Here is a 16,886-nt window from a genome sequence, read left to right as displayed (position 1 = left end):
GCCCGGCCTCCGGCTCCGCCTCCAGCGCGGGCCCCGCGGACTCGGTGATGCGTCAGGACTACCGCGCCTGGAAGGTGCAGCGGCCCGAGCCGAGCTGCCGGCCGCGCAGCGAGTACCAGCCTTCCGACGCGCCCTTCGAGCGCGAGACCCAGTACCAGAAGGACTTCCGCGCCTGGCCGCTGCCGCGCCGCGGAGACCACCCGTGGATTCCCAAGCCCGTGCAGATCCCCGCGACCTCCCAGGCCTCGGTGCCAATTCTCGGGGCGTCCAAGCGCCGGCCGCAGAGCCAGGAGCGCTGGCCCGCGCAGGCCGCCGCCGAGGCCCAGGAGCAGGAGGCGACCCCTGGCGGAGCGGGTGGCCTCGCAGCCGGAAAGCCCTCCGGTGCCGATGAGCGCGACACACGCAGGAAGCCCGGGCCCGCCTGGATGCTGCGTCGCGCCGAGGGGCAGGGGCCGGAGCAGACGCCGCTGCCCGCAGCCCAGGCCCAGGTCCAGGCCGCGGTCCCCGAGGGTGGCAAGGGGCGCGCAGCGGCGGACGCCCTCAACAGGCAAATCCGCGAGGAGGTGGCGAGCGCGGTGAGCAGCTCCTACAGGTGAGACGCGGGCCTCAGCGCAGGCGACAAGACACCCTTACCCTTTCCCGAAAGCCGCCAGGCCGAGGCTCGTTCTCTGCATCGCAGGCCGCACACGCAGCCCCTCCCCTTCCAGACCACACCCTCGCCCCAGCCGCATCCCAGACACCCTTCCAGGGCTGGCTTCTTTCTGCTTTCTTATGGGAAGGCTGTGAGCGCTATCCATCCCGGCCTGCCCAGTCTTTCGCTATACCACTTTAGCCACTTTTCCCCCCACCTCAGATCCCTGCCTGCTCAACAGAGACCCTTTGCTGTTTCTTCACAGGTTGTGCCATTCTGCCCCACCCACCTCACCAGCTGCATTCGCCTGGATGCTGCCCCTTGCTGGCTAGGCTGCTGCCCGCTGGCCTTGGTGCCTTCCCGCAGGGCCCATCCTCCTAGAAGAAGACCTCTTTCCAAATGCCCAGTCCCCCTCCTCCGAAGCCCAGTCCACTTGGCCTTTCATTCTTCCCTCCGTCTCTCAGTCCCTGGGAGACATCCAAGCACCACACCCTTTTCCAGAATCCCGGCAGGGCTCTTGGAAATCACCCTCCTCCTTCTGCATCAGGCTTTTGAAGTCAGATTCCTTCCTCCTCTTAGTAGCTGTGACACACTGAGCACATTTCTTTACCTTTCTGGGCCTCCGGTTCTTGTAAGATGCGATTGATGATAGACTCTTCTCTTAGAATTGCTTGTGCATTTATTAAACATTAATATTCGACATATTTTTGAGCGCCTACTATATGCCTCGTACCGCATTAGACATCGTGAGGATTACATGAGATGCTGAGGAGGAGAATTATGCCTGGCACATCATAGGTGAAATCAATGTCTTAGTTCCATTACAACCGGTGCATGACGCCTCGTTATCCTGATTTCCACTTTCTAGGTACCTCCAGCCTTTTCCCCTGTTGATGTATTTCCTTTCTCCTTTCCCTTTATCTTCTCCAGTTGTGTTGCTCATTCTGCTACCACTGAGAAGCCTTCTTTAGCACATTTAAATTCCCTGTAAATGAATGCCTCCAAGAAAGGGCATATCCATTTTCCCTCTGTGTGTGTGTGTGTGTGTGTGTGTGTGTGTGTGTGTGTGTGTCTTTCTGCCTCTCTCTCTCCCTCCCTCCCTCCGTCTCTCATACCCTCTCCCTCTCTCCATCCTTCTAGAATTCTCCTTCGGCTGCAGCCTCAGCCCTTCCAACTTGCTTTCTCACCCTTCATATATCCAATAATATGTATTTGCTTCGTTCTCCATCCTGCCCTAATGTTTTAACCCAGATCAAGAAGCTAACAGATCACATTTGACTCTGAACATGTAATATTGGGCTGTAGGGTCTCTGGGGAAACAGATGTGCATGATGAATAAATGAGCTAGCGGTGTTCAAAATGTGGCTTATGGGGTCCTTCATCAATGCCACAGCCAGTTGCCTCCTTCCTGCAGGAGACTGTGGTTGGGGGGACTGCAGAGTTAGTACCTTTTGCCGAGACACTATATGTAGCCTCACGTCGGACTGGTGTCTTTCTCCAATGAACGTAACAATCACTCCCTCATATGCTGAGGGAAACATAGTATAGATAGATATCCTTCCTTTTTAAGACAAAAGTCCTCTCCCTCCCAGATTTTGACGCTGGAAAGCTTTCTCCAATGAGAGGGGGCAGCTAATATTTGGCTCCTAATCCATCTTCCTGAATTCCACCTCCCACTTGGCATTTCTCTCTTGGTTTATTGTTATCACGACCACAGTGGTCCCCCAGGAGTGCACTACTTTTTTTTTTTTCATGGCTTCGGTCAGGCAAGATTGTTTTCCTTGGCTCCTAGCCACCAGGAGTGGAATTTTCACAATTTCTTCATGCCACTACCAAGAGACGGTCCAAAAGAAAGGAAGGGAGCAAATAGACAAGGAGCATAAACAACAAAGCCAAGATGTAGTATTGCGACTCTGCCCTGGCTTTCTTGTTTACCAGGCGGGCCCTGCTTCATTCCCCGAGAGCCCTGCGATTGGCCCGATGTCACAGATTTTGGATCCGGTCTCCTCATCTTCCTACTTCCATCCTATTACCCTGAGGTGGGTGGAACCTTAACACCCACCTCGCTTTCTCAGAGGAACTACCCCTCCTCACCTCCACGGAGTCAAGGCCAATCAAGAGAGATCCCAAATTCTCAAATCTCCTTTGGTGATCCTCCTCAGTTTATGTTTCCAAGGTAGTCGGACTTGCTTTGTTCATGGATTATTGGCTGGACAGTCAGGGAATGACCTACCCTTCAGATACAACCCTCCAAATATTTTGGCCTGTACCTTTGTTCCATCTGGCCTCTTCCCCACAAAACCCTACCATACCTGTACAGCAAACATGGCAGGCTTTACAGTTAGAAATATACTCAGGGCCACCTGGGTGGCTCAGTCGGTTAAGCCTCCGACTTTGGCCCAGGTCACGATCTCGCCATTCGTGAGTTCGAGCCCCGCATCGGGCTCTGTGCTGACAGCTCAGAGCCTGCAGCCTGCTTTGAGTTCTGTGTCTCCCTCTCTCTCTCTCTGCTCCTCCCCCGCTCTCACTCTCTCTCTCTCTCTAAAATAAATAAACATTAAAAAAATACTTAGAAATATACTCATACTGCAAGTGATGGGATTGAATGGGGGAAGGCTATGCTCTTGCAGCTGGTGAGAATGATTATTTTAGTGACTATCAGAACTCCACCAACCTATCAAAAAAAATCTCTAAGCACCTCAAAAAAATTATTTTTCTCATTTGGGTCTTCTGTAAAATTTAATTATGCATGTGACTTTTGGGCCAGCAGTTCCATTTTGCTGTATAATCAGGAGGGTTTTGAAGCATTAAGAGAATGAGTGTTGCTAAGAGACATCAATTTCCTTAATGGATAATTTAAGTGCATGACAGATTTGATGTGAAATTTAACATTGTTTTTTTGTTTCAGAAGAAAAATTGACCAGTCATAGATAAATGCACTTTGGGTGAAAGTAGATATGAAGAAATAAGATAATCAATTAATCAGATATACCACAGAGAAAAAAGATGCCTGGAAATTGTAGGCTTATCTGGAACATTGATATTTCTTCCCTATGGCCTCATGTTCTTTTCCTTGCTATGATTCCGAATATCTCCTGAATTTAAGTACGTCCCATGGCTGGCAGAGATGAGTCTTACATTGCCTTATTAGAAGCCAAGTTGGGTTCCACTTCAGAGATAATTTGATTTACAAACCCTTTTCTTCTGCCACTCTACATAAATCATGGTGGCTTACACCATGGTGACTAGTTCATCTCATGGGCTTTCCAAGTGACATCTGTCACATGACATGAATGCGAGCAGTTTGCTTAAATAGAGAAAAGACACATAATCCATCAGCTTACCATTCTGGTGTATAATGTAAAATATATATTCAGCACGCAGAGTCATATACATACTAATTGGTTTTCTCCTACACTATTCAGTTAGTAGATAGCATCGTATGTCTTTGACGCTATGATTTTGAGGAAACTTCTGAATTCAACTAGTTCATCTAATTCATAGCCTATCCACACTAGCCTGGGAGTTTTGCATTAAGTGCTATCTCAGATGTCGTTCATTATTCACAATCAAGAAGTTGATTAGTCTTTAGTACACTCATATGACATAGATGATATTATAAAATCGGGAAAGCATGCCTCTGTTATCATTTTTAATATTAAGGATGGATTTCACGAGGCAGCCGTTTGTGACTTCAGACCTAGCATTCTCAATTAGAAAAGAGATGAGTCATGAGGAGGGGATTAAAATTCCCCTCTCAGTCAACCCCATTGCCCTCGACATCAGTTAATAGGGATAGATGGGGTGGCAGGTGCTCCCCATAGAAATGCTAATGAGAAACTTTTCCTGGAAGAAATCAGCTGAGGCACCAGGAGGTAGAATTAATAAACCAGAGGCAAAGTATTTGACAAATGAGAGTAGCAACAAGGAAGTCAGAAAGAAAAGGAACCTTTAGTATCTGCCCTACAGTCTCCCATGAAGGTTAGAGAAAGGCCCGTCTGACGTGGCTCCTGCTGACAGAACTGCCCTGTGCTTCTAGGGCAATTGCCCATTTCCCTAATTTCTTCCTGGGTAAGTCTCAGCAATACTTCGAGGCCAATCTCAGATGCTAAATCTTTAAGGAGACCTTCCAGGCTTTGCCGTTCAGAACTAATTTTTCTTGTATTCCCTTTTTATACTTTGCACACTTCTCATTGTCTGCTTGATTATAAGATGCTGTTTTCCATATCTGCCCCTTCCACCAGATCACAAACACTTGGAGAGAAGGGCTGTATTTGGTTCACCTCTCTACCTCTCACAGTGTAACACTGTGTCTAGGTGCCATACAGATTTGCTGAATCCAGTAGAATATTTAGAGTTTGGTGAACATTTTTTCCATCTACACATTAATTCATTTCATTCAGCTTTATTTAGTTGGATTTATTTCAAAAAAAAAAAAAATGACCACCAAGCCCCTGCTATGTATCAGATAGAGGGCTGGGGATACCAAATGAATAAGTTAAAACCTTTATGTAAGGAGCTGTACCTGCCTTGATCAAGATAAAATCCAATCTCTACTAGGTTAGCACTAGAAGTAAATGTTCAAATGAGGACAGGCAGCAAACTGAACAGACCTGATGTACCTTCACCCAGGGCAGTGGTCCTCAACCTTGACTGCACATTGGCGTCACCGGAGAGCTTAAAAAATGCTGATGCACAGGTGCCTTGCCCAGAAATGCCGATTTAATTGGTCTGGGGTGTGGCCTGGGCGTCTGAATATTTTAAAAATGGTCCCAGGTGATTCTAATGTGTAATTCAGGTCATGACCTACTTCCCAAAGGCAAGGGTTCTCAAAATTTAGTGTACCAAAGAATGATCTGGCAAATTTCCTAAAATGCAGATTCCTGGGCCTCATCCTCAGGCATACTGATTCAGTAGGTTTAAAGTAGAGCCTAAGAAACTACAGTTTAACAAGCAGTCTAGTATCACCTAATTTTGATACAGGTGAACTTCAAGCTTTACTTGGGAAAATATTGCTTGCAGACATTTGCTGCCTTTAAATTACTAGCTTTCTCATATACAAACATGATGTTGCTTGCCATTTATTTAAGTCTTTTATGTCCTTCATTTACAGTTTGTAATTTTCTCCACAAGTGTCTCTCACACACACATTTTTAAGTTTTATTGTTCTATATTTAAGTCTTTAACAATATAACTGGCTTTTAACTTTATGTATGGAATGAGGTAGGGATCCAATTTTCTTTTTTCCCATATGGAAACTCATTTATCCCAATATCCTTTATAAGTTCAACTTTTCATCACTAATATCTCCATGAATCTCCTCTATCATATAAAGGTCCTTATGCTTGGATATGTTTCTGAGATCTCTGTTCTATTCTGTTGTTCTGAGTTAATGCCACACCAACATCTTTTCTTTTTGTCAAAGATATTAAAAAAATTTTTTTAATGTTTATTTATTATTGAGAGACAGAGAGACACAGAACATGAGCAGGGGAGGGGTAGAGAGAGGGGGAGACATAGAATCTGAAGTAGGCTCCAGGCTCTGAGCTGTCAGCACAGAGCCCGACACAGGGGCTCGAACTCACAAACTGCAAAATCATGACCTGAGACAAAGTCGGTCGCTTAACCAACTGAGCCACCCAGGCGCCCCTGTCAAAGATATTTTAAATTATTCTTTCTATTATGAAGATTATATTTTATTTATATATTTTATTACATTTTCTAATTTTTTATTCTTCATATGTATTAATTTTTGGATGTTGATCTTGCATTCATCAACCTTATCACACTCTGTAATTAGTTTTGTCTGTAGACCCTCTCGGACTTCTTGGACTATCTGTGGAGATAATGTATGTTTTTAGCAAATACCAATTTATTGTCTTCCTTTCCAATATTTATGTGTTGTGGGGTGTGTGTGTGTGTGTGTGTGTGTGTGTGTGTGTGTACTGCTACATTGGTGAGGAGACAAGGTGTGGTTTTGATAGTAGGTGAAAACAGGCATCTTTGTCTTGAGATGTGGAAATGCTTCTAAAGTTTTATTGTTAAGCATGAGGTTTGTTCTGTGTTTTTATGAGATAGCTTCATATCAGGTTAAGAAATTTCTCTTTATCGTAGTTTACTAAGGGTTTCTAAAAATGTGGATGGGTATTGAATTTTGTTGAATGCTTTTTCTGCATCAGCTGAGATGATTTTCTTTTTGAATCTGTTAATAGATTGTTCTGATATTGAACCATCTTTGCATTCCTGAGATAAATTCTACTTGTATAAAAATCTATTTTATGATGCTGAATTTGGTTTGCCTTTTTAAATTTGGAATGTTTGCATACATATTTATATCATCTCCAAAGAGGGAGTATAGAAAATTAGCCATCAGAGAATGGAGCCCTGAGGGATATAAGAATTTGGCGGGGTTGCGTGTGGGGGTGGGTAAAGTACTGACAGCAGAAAGAATAACCATGAAAAAGACAAAGAAGGAGTAATCAGAGGGTACCAGAACAGAAACTTACCACAGAAACCACATTGAGTACCTAACTCAGCAATGCCTTATGCCTATTTGGAAATTTTTACTGAGGAATTACTGTGTACAAAGCATTTTGCTAGATCACTGGTTGATCTTGTGCAGTTAACTCTCAGAGCTATAATGTTGACTGAGACTAACCCACAAAGAGGAGAGGAGATAAGATACAGGCAATTCTTGGTTGCTCTCTTAGGGGGAAAAACATGGCATATATGAATGTTAAAAAAAAAAAAAGTCAAGCCAGTGATAGTTCTAAATCTAAGTCTATAATCACTAAGAATCACTCAATTTCCCAGATGCAAAACTGAAATATTCCAATCAATGTTCACTAAGATTAAAATAAATTGTCCATAAGATTATAGCCATGTCTATAATCAATGCAACTTTGGCTTTACAAGTTCTATCGGTTGTATAAATGCTAACAGGTGAGCTTCTAATTCTCTACTAAGTGAAGAAAATTGTTGACCTCAACCAACAAACTAAAAATTCTTTTTTTGTTTTTTTTTTTAATTTTATTTTTTATTTTTTAAAATTTACGTCCAAATTAGTTAGCATATAGTGCAACAATGATTTCAGGAGTAGATTCCTTAATGCCCCTTACCCATTTAGCCCATCCCCTCTCCCACAACCCCTCTAGTAATGCTCAGTTTGTTCTCCATATTTCAGAGTCTCTTCTGTTTTGTCCCCCTCCCTGTTTTTATATTATTTTTGTTTCCCTTCCCTTATGTTCATCTGTTTTGTCTCTTAAAGTCCTCATAAAGTCATATGATTTTTGTCTTTCTCTGACTGACTAATTTCACTGAGCATAATACCCTCCAGTTCCATCCACATAGTTGCAAATGGCAAGATTTCATTCTTTTTGATTGCTAAGTAATACTCCATTGTATAGATATACCACTTCTTCTTTAGCCTTTCATCCACTGATGGACATTTGGGCTCTTTCCATACTTTGGCCATTGTCGATAGTGCTGCTATAAACATGGGGGTGCATGTGTCCCTTCAAAACAGCACACCTGTATCCTGTGGATAAATGCCTAGTAGTGCAATTGCTGGGTCATAGGGTAGTTCTATTTTTAGTTTTTTGAGGAACCTCAATGCTGTTTTTCAGAGTGGCTGCACTGGCTTGTGCTCCCAAAAAATTCTCTTGATGTTTACTAAAGATGCTAGTTTTCACCATTAGAAATAATAATAGTAGCTAATTGAGTGACTACTATGTGCCTAGCAGGCTGCTAGAAATCTTAGATACATTTTCTCCTAGAATCTTTGTAGGAGCCCTTCAGAAATGGTACTATTACTTCCCTGTCAGAGCTTAGGACCCACTCATCTGCCTTTAGGTTTTTAGACTGTTAAAAGACACAGACTTTGTCTGGAAAAGGCAGCAAGATGGATTCTGTCCTGGAGGCTTCAGAAGGAACACCTTGCTTCTGCTGACACCTTGATCTTTTCCAGTGAGACCCATTACAGACTTTTTAACTTAGAACTATAAGATAATACATTTGGGGGCACCTGGGTGGCTCAGTTGGTTAAGCATCCACCTTGATTTTGGCTCAGGTCATGATCTCCTGGTTTGTGAGATCGAATCCTGCGTTGGGCTTGATGCTGACAGCACGGAGCCTGCTTGGGATTCTCTCTATCCCTCTCTTTCTGCCTCTCTCTCTCTCTCTCTCTCTCTCTCTCTCTCTCTCTCAAAGTAAATAAATAAACTTAAAGAAAAGATAACACATTTGCATTGTTTTCAGCCGTTCAGTCTGTGGTAATTCAATTTAGCAGCTATAGGAAACCAAACACAGAGTTTCTTAGTCTTGGCACTAATGATATTTTGGACCAGATAATTCTTTGTTGTGAGGAGCTATCCTGTGCATTGTAGCATCCCTGGCCTCTATCCACTCCGTGCAGTAGCATTCCCCACTGCACCCTCACCCTTGCTAAGCTGTGATAATCAAAATGCTTCCAGATATTGCCAAAAGCCCCCTGCAGGGGGAACACTTGCCCCTGATGAGGACCAGTGTTATATGAGAAGTAAACTTACTGCAATACTCTATAATAAGGATGTATCTCACAGACATAATGATGGATGAAAGGAACAGAGACAAGTGCACTTATTGAACGATTCCATTTGTATGACTATCAAACACAGTCAAAGGAAGTGATGGTGAAAGTCAAAATAGTGATGATCGCTGAGGGTAGGTTGTGTAACGGGTTGAGAAGGAGCACAAGGGAGCGTCTGAGATATTGGAATTGTTCTATATCTTGATCTGGGTGCTGGGTATGTGGATCTACACATGCGAAAAATTAAGATTTTTGGTCTTTATTCTTTGTTATACCTCAACAAAGAATTAAAAAAAAAAAAAGTACAAACCAAGAAAATGGAGATCTAGGTTTGATGCTCAAGAGAAAAGGCAGAATGGAAAAGCTCTGGACCCGGAGCTGTGAGGATCAAACCCACAGACTTCAGGGTGGGTGGGGAATAAAGAGGGTGAGAAGAAGAGAATGTTGAGGCCAGGGCCCAACATGCACTGACGCAGCAGGTGTAGGCAGAAGAAGAGTCGGTCAAGGACAGACCATTGGTGTCTGTGTGTCGTCCCCATCTGAGAGTGAGAGCATAGGCCCCACCATTGTCCCAACTTCCCACCTCCCCTGCCTCTGGCCTCTGTGTCCCCTGCAGGAGCTATCCCACACGTATAGAAAACACTCTAGTACTCTTCCCTATCCTCGCTGTCCTAGCACAGCCCATTGTCGACGTGTATTTGTTTCCAAGCTGAACGAAGAGGTTTTGTAGGACCAAGCCTGGCGTAACCTCTTCTGGTGGGAAAATTGGGCCCGGGCCCCAAGCCACAAAACCCACCATAAGTGCCTCCTGGAAACACCGCCTCCTCCACTGTGCTGTTCCCTGTGGTCACTGTCTATTTTGTACAGTGACTTCAAAAAGTCGGCTGATGTTGTGGCATATCCTGGAGTGCATTTTTACAATCATCTTAGCCTGTAAGAACTGTTCTCTTAAACCATCGTAGCAGATGTAAGATAGACAGTGGTAGAAAGCAAAGTTGGAGCACATTAGCGAGAACAGAGACGTCATTGAATTTCGACCTCGTTTGCCGAGTGCTTACTCCGTGCCAATTGCTTTAACATATCTTTTTATTTAGACTTCATAATGACTTTAAAGTGAATCTCTCTCTCTCTTTAAAGATGAAAACTAGGGTAAAGGGGATTCCCTTCCCCTCCAGTGCAAGGCCCAGTACCTCGGACTGCAGTCAAGGCCTTCAAGGATCCGAGCTATCTGCTGTTTGCAGCATTTTTGCCCACTGCTCCCCACACACACCTGATGCTTTTTCCTGGAGGTTCTCCGTTTTGGTTACACATTAAAATCAGGGGGGGTCCAAGCAGGTGATCTAGCCGAATCACAGACTGAGCTGGGCCTTGACAAGCCCCACATGTAACCACGGCTGGACTCTGCTCGGTTTTCTCTCTTGCCCTCCTCCCATCTTCCTTCTAAATCCCTCCTATCCTTCAGAGCTTTTAGTCCATTGTGAAAGAGGCTTATACTGTAAAAGCAGGGAATTAGGTTGGATTTATTTGATCATACTATCATAATCATAATGCAGTGCGCTTAATATTATTTTTATTCCAAGTTCAATGCAGCATCTTCAGAGCATGCAAAAGATTGCATCTATGGGCTAGGATTTAATGTGCAGAGCACACAGTCCCCGCTCACAGGAGCTTGCCATCTTGTGAGGCAGGTAACATGGATGCAAGTATCTAAAATACCAGGCAGGGCCTGCTGAGCTTTCAAATCAGGGGCCAGAGCTCTCTAGAGTCACAATAAGGGCTGGTTACTTCTGTTGGAAGATTCACGGATGGGATGGTGGGATGAGTCCTGGGAAGCATCCTGGTGTCCTGTGAAGGATTTGCTGACCATTAAAACTGGGTTTAAAAAAAAAAATTAATAAATGTTTTTTTAGTTTATTTTAATTTATTTTTATTTTTTAATGTTTATTTATTTTTGAGAGAGAGGGAGACAGAATGCAAGTGGGGGAAGGGCAGAGAGAGAGGGAGACGCAGAATCTGAAGCAGGCTCCAGGCTCTAAGAGGTCAGCACAGACAGAACCGACACGGGGCTTGAACTCACAAACTGTGAGATCATGACCAGAGCTGAAGTCAGACGCTTAACCGACTGAGCCACCCAGGCGCCCCTAAAATATTTTTTTTAATCTTCATTTATTTTTGAGAGAGAGAGAGAGAGAGTGCAAGCGGGGGAGGGGCAGAAAGATCCGAAGACACAGAATCCAAAGCAGGCTCTAGGCTCTGAGCTGTCAGCACAGACAGAGCTCAACACAGGGCTTGAACTCACGAGCCGTGAGATCATGACCTGAGCCGATGTCAGATGCTTAACCAACTGAGCCACCCAGGCGCCCCTCAAACTGGGTTTGAATCATTTCTGTGTAACTTAAAAATCTTTGTGACACTGAGAAAGTCTTTAGTTTTCTCATCCGTAAAATGGAGACAATTGCACTTCGAGAGTCGTGATGAAGATAGGGGGAGGTAACACTCTCAGCCATCACAGTAAGCACCGGCCACGTTTATTGTTATCACTGAGAGAATGGAATAGAGTAGGCTACCAATGAAAGTCTTTCATTTATTCACTCAGCAAACATCTGTCACTTATCAAGCACCACATTAGGACCTGGGTACACAAGTGAATTACACATAGTACCTGTCCTAAAAGTTCCTGGTCTAGTGAGAGAAACATATTAAGAAAGTTATAGTGTTGGTAGTATGTTCAATAGTAGAAATATGCACAAGATAACGAGAGGACATAGAGGAAAGGGGGGTGTCTGACTCAATCTGAATCAGGGACCACTTCCTGAAGGAGGTGTACCTGTGCACTGTGTCAAAAGCCCGGAGTTAGTTCCATTGGGAAGGGAAGAGGTTAGGAACTATATATTCCTTCCTCAAGGTCTTTAACAATGAGATAACAAAGAAGGCCACTTAAGAGTACAATACTGACTAGTAATTTTCAGCTCCTCTTAGATGTCTAGCTTTATCGGGGGCCTTTTGTTCAGATTCTACTCACCACTTGTTAACTATATGACTTCGGGCAAGTTACTTAACCTCTATTCTCTGATTTTGTTCCCTCATTGGTGAAAGAGAACCAATAATACCTGCCTTGCAAAGTTGTTGGAAGACTAAATATTCCATTAAGTCTGTGACTCTCTTATCTATCTCATTTACCATTGCACCCCCAGCACCAAGCTTAGTGCATGGTATTTAGGAGATGCTTAATAGAAATTAATTGAACAAATGAATGAGTGGATGTATGGACTGTACTTAGCATAGTACCTAGCTCATAGTAAGTGCTCAATGAATGGTAACTATTCTCATCATCATTATCCCAGACGGGTTTGAGCACCACTCAGCTAATATAAAGAGGTAATTTTGCCCTTGTGTATGCACACATTCTGAATTTCTGGGAAAAGAACCATGAAATTCTTAGGTCAAAGATTTTCTGTGAGTATTTCTGAGTCTGACTTGAAGGATCAGGAAAGACTTCAGAAAGGAGGGTAGCATCTGGGCTGGACCTTAAAGGATCAGCCTGATTTTGTAGGCAAAACAATCAGGTAGGCAGAAAGGAGGCACATTCCAGGCAGAAGGGACAGCTGGGTCATGGAGAGAGAGATATGTATTTGGGGAGCCACATATATTTATATATGACAAGTGTTCTGAGGATGAGGAATGACATGGCAGGAGATGAATCTGGAAATGTCTAGAGCATTAACTGGCAAACTTTCTGTAAAGGGATAGATAATATATATTTTAGGCGTGGGCAGCCCTCATATGTTTTATAACAAGAGAGAGAACAAATTTCCCAGAAGTTTTAGTGTTTAAATTTAAAATATAATAATAATAATAATAATAATAATAATAATAATAATAATAAAATACAGTATTTTGTCATATAGGTCTACTAATGAGAAGAATGGGGTTTTTACAGGGAATAACATTTGCTGAAATGAGGTTCAAAGTTAGTGTTCGCTCTCATCATATTGATGGCAAATATTTATCTATAAAAATGATTCTTAGCTCATGGCTGAACAGAATCAGGTCAAGGGCTGGATTTGGCTCATGGACAATAGTTTGCCAATCTCTGATCTATATTGTTGAGGACAGAACACCGTGCTACCAAGTTTCAGACTCTGTATTTAAGTAGCAAATAACCTTCTGAAAAGAGTGCCTGAGAATACTTGGTTTGACTGTTTCTTATTTAGCACATCATTTATTCTTCCTAAGTGACATAGTCACTCTCTTGTTTCCTTACAACTGAAAAGCAACGGGGCACTGACGTATGTGTGAGAGAGTTTCTTTGTCTTCATATATAATGGGTAACCAACCCATCTCTAGTAGCAACCAAGGATACAAGGTACAAGAGTCACCATTGTGAAGTAATATCAGCCTGTGGCTGCTACGACAATTTTGTGTGGGGTTCTCCTGGGAGCTGGAACAAGGCTTAAAAAAAAATAGACAAGGAATAAGTGTGATTAAAAGGTGCATTAAAAGGTCACAATTCACTTGCTCAGGATTCAGCACTTAGGAAAAGCATGGAAGAGAGGTCTACCATGAGAAGATGGTATTTTATAAATGCTACCTTAATCTCTATCTAGATGGAGGAATTTGGGTAGAGAGTATTACTTTGTTAATGAATGAATTCAATTCAATTCAACTCAATTCAATTCATATTTGTTGAGGACTTCCTATGAATAAGACCCTAAGCTAGGCTCTGGGTATATGATGGTGAGGCCCACAGTTTGGCACATTCTGATTTACTCTGTGTCTGTTCCTACTTCAATAGGAGGGGGAAATGTGATGATGATAATGATGAGGAGGAGGATGGAAAAGAAGAGGCAGGAGGAGATGATGCAGTGGCAGAAGCATGAATACCTTTAACCAAGAAAGGTCTTTAGGGCTGGGGGTGATCGAAGAGGGAGGAGTTCTGAAGAAAAAGCAAAGAACATAAGGGAACTTAGTAATCACAGCTACTGATCTGATAGCCACGGTGCAGTGGATTAACCAAAAGTATTGGCATCAGATACACATCCGCTCAAATCCCAGCCTTTCCATTTAGTATTTATGTAACCTTGGTGTAGTTATTTCAAGTCTCTGAACCTGAGTTTCCTTCTCCAGAGAGTGGGGCAATATTATACATGTCATAGGTTGCATGGATATGTACATATTTTATAAGTCATTAGGTCTTTGCAGTTGAAATTTTAAATATTAATACCAAAAATGAGTGGGGAATCTGAATGCACACAGGTTTAGACAGATTAGTCCCTCAGGGAACAGGCTCCGAACGAAGTTCTTGGATTACAGCTATGAACGAGATAGATGCAGTTCGCCATGGAGTGAGCAGTATAATGATAGATATGGAGCTAAGCGTGCACGCCAATCGCGAATTATTAAATACAGCTGTGATGAATTGTAGGCAGGGACAGTACAAGGTGCTAGGAGAGCGTTTAATGGGAGCTGACAGGCCTAACCTAGACCAGGACTTGGAGCTGTCATCTGAGGAAGTGGTGTTTGAGCTGAGCCCTGAAAGATGAAGGTGAGCCTTGATGCTTGCCCCGCCTTCTGTGTGACCCCGCAGGAGCTCCTCCTCCTGGCTTCATTTCCTGGCCTGTCACTAAGGGGTTGGGCAAGTCCCCTCTAGCATCTTGTCTTTCTGGGCGGGGCCGCTAGGGAACCACACTCCAAGATCCCCTTAAAGACCCCAGTGCAGATGCCAAAGCGCCCTGTTCTGAGGGTTGCAGTAGAGAACACAGGGCAGAGGAGAGAGCACAACTGTGGTGGGAAACTCCGATGACATTGGAGAGTTAGCTCGCGGCCAAGGATGTGGTTGCATCTTTTTGATATCATTCTTGTTCCCTCCTAAATATCTGCCGGCACCTTGGCCAAGGAATCTTCAAAGCCCTTTCCCTTTCCTTTTTTTATCCTTTGAACTTTAAAAAATATGCTACAAAGAATAGCGTAACTCCCATATTCTCCCCACCCAGAATGTTAAAAATTAACATTTTGTTATATTTACTTCCAGTCTTTTTTGTGTTAAAACATTTTTTATTCATAATAAAGTTCTCGGGGTGCCTGGGTGGCTCAGTCAGTTAAGTGTCCGACCCTTGATTTTGGCTCAGGTCATGATCTCATGGTTCATGAGATCAAGCCCGGAGTTGGGCTCTGTGCTTACAGCTCAGAGCCTCCTTGGGATTTTCTGTCTGTCTGTCTGTCTCTCTCTCTCTCTCTCTCTCTCTCTCAAAATAAATAAATAAACTTAAAAAAAAAAGTTCTGTTTGTCCATCTGGCCCAGACCCATCCTGCTCCTCCCTCTGCCCCCAGGAGGCTACCTCTCATGACTTTGAGTTGTATATCTCTCTGTTTTTTAATCTTTATTTATTTTTGAGAGCGAGAAGAGAGACAGAGTGCAAGTGGGGGAGGAACAGAGAGAGAGAGGGAGACATAGAATCTGAAGCAGGCTCCACGCTCTGAGCTGTCAGCACAGAGGCCAATGCCTGAGATCGTGACCTGAGCCGAAGTGGGATGCTTAACCGACTAAGCCACCCAGGCGCCCCAGGGGGTGTATATCTCGTTATCGAATAAAATGCAAAAGGCATTGCTATATGTGTGTGTATTTACTTAGATGACATCTAACAATGTGTATCATTCTGTGACTATTTTTTTTTTTTACCCAGCATCACATATCTTGAAAAAATACAACCATGTGGGCATAAACACCCACTTATACATAGTTCCTTCCTTTCAATGGCTGTATAACCTGCCAGCACTGAATAGATCACATATTCTTTTTCTTACTCTCTATATATTAGGTTTTCTTAATTTTTTTTCTTTTTTTTTAAATATATGAAATTTATTGTCAAATTGGTTTCCATACAACACCCAGTGCTCATCCCAACAGGTGCCCTCCTCAATACCCATCACCCACCCACCCACCTACCCTCCCCCCCACCCCCCAGGTTTTCTTAATTTTTAACTATCAAAAATAATGCTACAGTGAGTATCTTTATAATGTCTCTCTGTGAATATAATTAAGAGTTCAAAGAGGAATTGGTGGGTCTTGGGTTAAACACTTTACTAGATATTGGAAAATTGCTCTTTTTACTGGCTGGACTCATTTATACTTCAACTAATAGTGTAAAAAGTATCCCCTTTTTCTCATAATGTTAACCTTTAAAATTTTGCCAGTTTCATTGTGTGACAATGGTCATTGTTTAATTCACATTTCCCTGATTTTCGGTGAAATTCAGAAGCTTTCCACGTGTTCATCAAAATCTGCAATTCCTTTTCTGCGGACTGCATGCTCACACCCCATGCCCATCGTCCTATTAGAGTGTGATCTTTCTCTTATTGACCTGCACTGATTCTGATGACTAATCTCCGTGGCTTGTCTTTCACCTGCGATTATAGTGTCTTGGTAACACGGAAATTCTTCATCTTCCTGTGCTCTGTATGTTTAGTCCCTGCCTGGGTGGTTTGTGCCTTTCATTTCTAATTGCAGAAATCCTTTACTCCCAAAGTGATAGACCTGTGTCTTTTATATTTTCTTCCGATTGTTTCAAGGTTTATTCTTCGCACTCAGGCTTGTAGCACATCTGGAATGAGTTTTCATGGATATGAGTGTGAGATAAGAATACGTTTCCGTGTTCTGCTATGTAGAAAGCCAGAGACCCCAAATTCATT

The 16,886-nt window shown here is 43.2% G+C and overlaps 1 protein-coding gene across 2 annotated transcripts in view; it reads left to right on the top strand.

Annotated features, from left to right (window-relative positions):
• Positions 1-16,886, top strand: part of MAP6 (microtubule associated protein 6) — a 77,173-nt gene that overhangs the window by 1,438 nt on the left and 58,849 nt on the right. For both annotated transcript variants that reach the window (XM_040489393.1, XM_040489394.1), the window contains exon 2: positions 1-592. This exon is cut by the window's left edge. In XM_040489393.1, coding sequence (XP_040345327.1) covers positions 1-592 — 592 coding nt within the window. The remainder of the gene's footprint in view (positions 593-16,886) is intronic.

Source organism: Herpailurus yagouaroundi, unplaced genomic scaffold (genome assembly GCF_014898765.1).
Source record: "Herpailurus yagouaroundi ecotype Mexico unplaced genomic scaffold, PumYag 180, whole genome shotgun sequence".
Classification (NCBI taxonomy): Eukaryota; Metazoa; Chordata; class Mammalia; order Carnivora; family Felidae; genus Herpailurus; species Herpailurus yagouaroundi.
The sequence above is the reverse complement of the archived record's forward strand: the minus strand, read 5'-3'. Positions and strand labels throughout refer to the sequence as shown.